This window comes from Musca vetustissima, unplaced genomic scaffold (genome assembly GCF_032173495.1).
Source record: "Musca vetustissima isolate MV318-11 ecotype Yass unplaced genomic scaffold, APGP_CSIRO_Mvet_v1 utg176259, whole genome shotgun sequence".
NCBI classification, from domain to species: domain Eukaryota; kingdom Metazoa; phylum Arthropoda; class Insecta; order Diptera; family Muscidae; genus Musca; species Musca vetustissima.
Window position 1 is genome coordinate 20,443 of NW_026880012.1, and position 7,741 is coordinate 28,183.

At 34.5% G+C, this 7,741-nt stretch overlaps 1 protein-coding gene across 1 annotated transcript; it reads right to left on the minus strand.

Annotated features, from left to right (window-relative positions):
• Nucleotides 1–6,981: 6,981 nt before the first annotated feature.
• LOC133325279 (alkaline phosphatase, placental type-like) lies at nucleotides 6,982–7,699 on the minus strand. The gene is made up of 2 exons (XM_061534067.1): nucleotides 7,240–7,699; nucleotides 6,982–7,172 (listed from the first exon to the last, which is right to left on the minus strand). Exons 1-2 carry the CDS (start codon nucleotides 7,697–7,699, stop codon nucleotides 6,982–6,984), a joined length of 651 nt encoding a protein of 216 aa, XP_061390051.1.
• Between the last annotated feature and the right edge of the window lie 42 nt (nucleotides 7,700–7,741).

Genomic DNA, 7,741 nt, shown 5'->3' on the forward strand with positions numbered 1-7,741 from the left:
CGGTTCAGATTTAGAGAAGAAGAGAAGTGGTTGGCTATTAATCTAATACCAACGCGATTGATTGGCTTGATGTAATGGGGTCCACATATTCTAATACTGGATATTATTACCATTACAACACTATATGGTGGGATTTTGGTCTACATAGAGTTAAACAGTGGTAGTTGTGTGTGGTATATTATGGTCCGCACCGCTTGGCTATATTGTCCCGCTTATTTGTTAATTTTTGACATCTTTTGTTTACATCGAATTTGGCTTGTTTGTAGTTTTAATCATGTTCAAACAATTTATACTGTGTCATTAAAATGTTCATCTTATATCTATATTATTTTATGAGAATATGCTATACAATTCCAGATTTTAAAAATCGATCAATTAAACATCAGAATTTTTATCGCACACATTTGGTCCATCACCAATGCAAGCGGCATAAGCCATCAAATGTGGAATTTTATGTTGTTGCAATACCCAACTGAATAAATGGGCAAATGGTCCCATAGCAAAAATTCCAACATCTTCGCCCGAATGATGTCCAGCATAGGATTTTACGTAAGTAGGATATACAGCTTCTAATAATCCATAAAAGAAATCAAATTAATTATTTCACTTATTAAACATTTCATCTTACCAATATTTCTAGGATTTTTTTCCAAGTCCACGCATTTGCCACTTTCATCGATATACTGCTCTCGTCCCAGTGGATAGCTGAGTGTGTACTTTAGACCAGATTTAGATATAGCTTCATTAAATATTTACTCTTCCACTCTATACCAAAACATTGTGGTGAATTGAAGACAATTGTGATATCAAAAGGTATCAAATTTCAATTCTACGCCAATAATGCTATAAAAATTGGCGTGTTCGGGGCCAACATCTTTTCTGTTTGACAGATAACAATAATTTCACTTCATAAAACGTGAATTTTTCATGTTTATTACAGCGGTAAACCAAATTTTTTGACAATTATATTTATAATGGTAGCATAAACTCTTTAACCCATTTTATATTAATGTCATAAAATCATAAAATAATGCTATTTTCAGTGATAACAAATGTATTTTTATAAGATTGTCTGCTTATGATATACATATTAATATCAAAGGCAGGCGAGTGGTGAACTCTAACACTACAAAGAAAGTACACTAACCAAGCTATAATTTAAACCAGTAAGGAAATTTCAAAAGTCGGACTGGGCCGACTATGTGATACCCTTCACCACTTTGTGTACATACAAGAGATGCTCATATGAACAATATCGATTAGATAGAATAGACATAGTATCTTTGGGGGACAATTGAAATGAAATCGGACGAAATTAACTGTGTGATCTACATAGATATTTGAACCAATGAAACAACCATACACATACCATTCTGATATCTATGAAAAATTGCATGTCAATCGGGCACACTTGGATTCTTTGGCGTATGAAATGTAGCAAAATTTTGTGAGGGTGCTATACGTTAATCAGGATCTAATCGATCAACCGTGGCATACGTCATCTAGTATTCTGCTGCACATTGCGCAGTCCACAGTTTCATCTCGGTAGAAGAAAACTTTATTATTTGGTGCACAAATTGCATAAAAATATATAGGACTTATATTTACATATGAATATATTTTACAAACTCCAATCCGCATTATTTTAACTCAAATGTTATACGTTGTGCAAATTCGTCGCAATCGAAAAAAAATTTTAGTTATTTGGTACAGATGAAAATATATATGGAAGATATTTATTTAAACCTGAACCGATTTCAACCAGTTTCAATGTAATACTCTCTGCAATATTTCATGTAACGTCAACAAAGGTATGCTCCTCGGTGCACCATTTGCATAAAATTGGACGAAATATATTGTCCTAATAGAAAAAACCTTGAGAGTTTGGAGCACAATTTGCATAAAATCGGGCGAATTGGATATGGAAACTATAAATATATACGATCCGATTGAAATGAATCTTAACACGCTCTATCATAGTCTCAATTCCATAGGTTATGACAAATTTCGTTACAAAAATTGGGAGTTTGGTGCAACTTCCCAATCGGACAAAAATTGGCCGATTAGAGAGATCTACGGAAGGAACTACGATATTTCTTAAAACGATATTTCGGTGGCGGTCCCTGAATGGTCTTGGGAACATTTTATAGCCACGGAAAGCTTTATTTGACATTTCTTAGTTGTCGGATGAATTCAATGGAGTACGTTCAAGTCTTGGAAGACAAATTATAGCCAGTTTGGGAAATCAGCAACAATGAAGACTCGTTTTTCAGCAGGACAACGCGCCAGTTCATAAAAGTCGCCATACTCAAGTATGGTTAAAATCGAAAAATATTAAAATTTTCGACCAGAATCCGATCGAGAACATGTGTGGAAATCGTGACTCGTCATGTCTATGCAGAAAACCACCAATACCAAACTGTATTTTACCTCCTACAAACATACCAATTTAATTAAAGGTGCGTCTATAGTTATGCTATGCAGTGTATTACTCCATTAGAGTACGGAAATGTGGCGCTGATCGCTTTGAAATCGGAACATGAGGTTCCGATTATGGTCAAGGACGACGCCTATAGTTTTCGTGAAGTTGAGATTTCATTCAGTGGGTGCAATGAACCGAAAACTTTAATTTTGTCAGATTTTCTAGACGCTCTAGAGGCAATTATTATATGCAGAACATCTCATATGTTAAAAGGTATCCCCTTCACCTTTCTGACCAATTGCTTAGAACGGCTGTTTAGATGATGATCGGTCAATTTACCGAGAGTAAAATCAACCAAATCCTAAAGTGACCATTTTTTTATTTTACGGCGTAAAAATTCACTTCAAGAAAGAAAAATTGGAAAATATGCCAGGGTTAGGAAGTGGAGTTGTTGATCTATAATCGGTAAAAAGGGTGCCAATAACACGAAATATTGCCCAAGCTCAGAATAGAGAACCGCAGAATTTTTGCTTTTCGAGGTAGTTGTGTAGGGTATCATATGGTCGGCCCCGTCCGACTATACTGCTCCGCTCACTGGTTTTAATTTAATTTAAATATCTATGTACTTCTCACTGTTAATTTCGTCGGATTCCATTTCATTGGTCCTCCAAAGGTGCTACGTCTACTCTATTAAAATGATATGAACATCTCTTGTATGTAGCCAAAGTGGTGAAGGGTATCATATAGTCGGCCCCGCCCGACTTTTGAACTTCCCTTACTGGTTTTAAGATTGTATCTTCTCATTGGGTTGCAAAGAATCCTTCCAGATCTAATCAATAACCCCCCCATTAGGTGGTGCCGTACAATTTAAAGTATTTTGAAAATTTAGATATGTGTTCCACTCCAAGAAAATGATCAATATTGGTCTTATTTGCAGAAGATATATTATTGACATTACTTTCAAGTGGATCCTACATCATTACCTGAAGAGTGTATTTATTATATTAATATCCTTCACTCCATCGTGGTACCGGGTATTATGTCTTTGTGCATATGTCTGTAACACGCAAAAGGAAACGAGCTTGACTTATGTTTTCTTTTGAGAATATGCATAGAATAACAATCTGAGTTTATTTATGCATGTCCGTCCATGTATTGAAGTACAGGTCACATTTATGATCCGAATTGGATGATATTTGGCGCAAGGACGATCTCTATTCAAATTGGAGAAAATCGGTTAAGATTTACATATTGGACCCATATATATATGTTCACCCTTATATAAGTAAATAGTGCACCAAAGACCAAACATTTGGCCGATTGCCACCAATTTTTGTAAAAAGTATTGATATTATTCTAGCCTAACGTGTGTAAAGTTTTGTTGGAATAGGTTCAGATTTAAATATAGCTTTCATATATTTTTTCATTTCCATGCCACAAACAGATGTAAAAAGTCATAATACCCTGTACCACAGTGTAGTGAAGGGTAAAAGAATTGTAGATAATTGTGATATTAAAACGTATCAAATTCCAGTTCTAAACCAATAATGCTATAAACCAGTGAGCGGTCCATTTCGTCCCAAAATTTCGTGAAGATTGGTCCATAACTGTGGCCTGTATCGTGTAGGGTTTCGTAGTCGAGCGCAAAAGTCGACTTTTAGACTTTTCGATTTTTGTCTCTGACCTAAAATTCGACTTTTCGATCTTTCGATTTTGTCAAACGTATTCAAAATCGATTTTAGACTTTTACCAACTAAAGCAAAATCGAATAAAAATTTAATTTTTTATAAGAACTGTTGTCAACAGATGAAAAATATGTAATTTTTGGACAATTTCGGCTTTGTGATAATAAACTAAGAATTTATGAATAAAATCGAAAGTCGATCTTGAAAAGTCGACTTTGCGATTTTCTCAAAGGTCAAAAGTCGACTTCGACTTTTATGCCATGTTCTGACGGGCATTCGAACAACGTAGTTCGCTCTCAGAATTACGTACATGAATTAACCCGTTCATACAACACTATTCATAATTCATGTCATCAGATGTTTTTATTTCAAACTTTTTGTTTCTTGTTTTACACCAAAAATGTAACATATTTTAGTGAATTACATAGGAATCTAAATAGAAAAAATAATTCTCTTTCTCCTGACTATAGTATGAACCCATATATATTTACTTTTCATTCATGTTTTCCATTTTTTCTGAAAATGTTGTTGTTTTTAATACATTTTTATATTTTCTCAATTCAAATGTCACATACTGTCACATATAAAAATTTGGAGAATTTTTTGTTTGAGTTTCCCCACATTTGTTTCTTGTTTTGTACGCTAATTAGAACCAAGGGAAAAGAAATGCATATTGCATTATGTAGAAAACAAAATTTACATCCTGCTGCATATATAAAAACTCTACAATTTTTTACTTTTCATTCATGATTTTCAATTTTACTGAAAAAGTTTGAAAATTTCATAAATATTTTCAAACTGTCAAAATTAATTTATTTTCGATAAATACTCTCAATTGTTAGGGATGGGACAAATTTATTGGTTATTCAGAGAGTGATTTGAATTGAACTACGTACAAAAGTCGGTGTTCGCTCAGAAAATTTTGTATGGGGAACTAAGTAATTACTTCATAATTAAGGGTCGAACAACGAATGAGAGAGCGAACAACGCTCGTCTGTACATGGCATTAGACTTTTCAATACAAAAAGTCGATTAATCGATTAGTCGATTTACTTATCCCTAGTATCGTGTTTACAAATTATAATGGACGACGGACGGACGGACACCCACGTCTAGATCGACTCAGCTAGTCGAGATATGACGATAGGTATACTTAAAGGTGGGTCTAGGACCAATATTTCGTGGCGTTACAAACTTTTGGGGCTGCACAAAGCTATAATACCCTGACAACATAGTTGTGTAGTGTATAAAAATGGGTGTATTCGGGGCCAACATCTGTTTTGTTTAACAGATAACATTCATTCATAGAACGTGTTGCCCACACGCCTGTTATAGCAGTGAACCATATTTGATGACAATTATATTTATAATGGTAGTATAAACTTGATAAACAATTTCATATCAATTTCATATAATCATAAAAAATGGGAGTGATTTCGATACTATTTTCAATTATAATAAAGGTAATCTAATAAGATCGTCTGCCTTTGATATGCATATTAAATGAGTACAGAGTAGTTTACTAAGACCCTACAAAAAGGTATAGCCAAGCATTCGTTAAAAAATAAATTCTTACCTCTTGATGGCTATTGTATTTTTGATTGCATAGAAACGTTGACCACTTTATTTTGTCATAGACCAGAAAAGACAATATAGATTTTGGTCATCATTTTTTTTAACTATTTTCATATTTTTCACAATTTCATGGAATTCAATTTTTTGACCTTAAATGAATATAGTTACTTATTTACTTTTTTTTTAAGTGATTATTTATACTCTTTCGAGTCGAGCTTGATGATCTAAATTTTGCAATGAAAAGGAAAGCCAGGAGAAGAACCTACGTACCCACCATTATGCGACGCGTTTCGCCGTTGGTTAAGCGGCTCATCAGGCATATTGGGCTATGTGGCTTTACAAAGGTCGTACGTTGATAACTTGTATTTATTCCGCCCTGATGCGAAACTTGCATATGCGAATTAAATTCAAATTTGTCAAAGTTCGACATTTGTCTTCATTCTAGGAACAGTCCTTTTCAAAGCAGATTTTTGTTGTAGCGTTCTGAGCCATCAACACACTTCCAAAAACGGTTGCGCAAAAACATGTGTATACCATGGAAGCAATTGTAGGTGTGTGGATTAATTATCCATCGCTACAACAAAAATCTGCTTTGAAAAGGACTGTTCCTAGAATGAAGACAAATGTCGAACTTTGACAAATTTGAATTTAATTCGCATATGCAAGTTTCGCATCAGGGCGGAATAAATACAAGTTATCAACGTACGACCTTTGTAAAGCCACATAGCCCAATATGCCTGATGAGCCGCTTAACCAACGGCGAAACGCGTCGCATAATGGTGGGTACGTAGGTTCTTCTCCTGGCTTTCCTTTTCATTGCAAAATTTAGATCATCAAGCTCGACTCGAAAGAGTATAAATAATCACTTAAAATCACATTCAAAATGATCACAAAAATTCAAATAACAAAAAGTTACTTATTTACGATTTTTAATTAAGCTCCCACATATAGATTATATTTATAACAACGCGGCGTACCGAATAGAGTGTAAATCGTTTTCCACAAATTTTCCCCATGTTACGCAGACGGCTCTAAATCTGCTCGAATGAAATTAAAATTAGGATAGGTTGGAGAAAGTGAGAACATAGACATGTAATTGTTAGGATACATGTATAAAATATACCCGACTTTACTACTTTCCTTACTGGTTTTAATACAATTTGCTTGTTTTCATCTACTTTTGTTTCTTTGTATTTATAATCTTGGTTAAACAATTAATACTGTGTTATTAAAATTTTCATCTTACATCTATTTTAGTTTATAATAATATACTATACTATTCTAGATTTTTAAAATCGATCAATTAGCATGTTCATCACACATAGTTGGTCCATCACCAATGCAAGCGGCATAAGCCATCAAATGTGGAATTGTATGTTGTTGCAATACCCCACTGAATAAATGGGCAAATGGTCCCGTGGCAAAAATTCCAACATCTTCGCCCGAATGATGACCAGCAATGGATTTTACGTAACTAGGATACACCGTTTCTAAGAATCCAATAAAGAAATAAAATTAGGTACTTCACTAATTAAATATTTCAAAAAGTGTTCTTACCAATATTTCTGGGAATTTTTTCCAAGTCCACACGTTTGCCACTTTCATCGATATACTGCTCTCGTCCCAATGGATAGCTGAGTGCGGAGTACTTTAGACCATCCGATCCGACATCGTGTGTACTTAAACCCAATATGGATGAACCACGACCAGGATAACCATTAATTGTGAGACCATGACCATGATCAGCTGTAACTACAATAAGTGTCTCCTCGGGGTTTGTCATTTCATAAGCTAACTCAATGGCCTTCTCAAATTCCAATGTTTCATCCAATGACATGGCTGCCTTATTTTCATGATGAGCCGTATCGATGTTGCCACCTTCGATAAATACAAAATAACCCTGTTCATTGCGCTGCAAAAGTTTCACAGCTGTTTCTGTCATTTCCGATAACGAAGGTTGTTTCGATTTATCTGCCACCGCTTGATAGTTCATGGATTTGGTATTGAATATACCCATAATATGTGAAACATTGGCGGTATTTACATTCAAAAGCTCGTC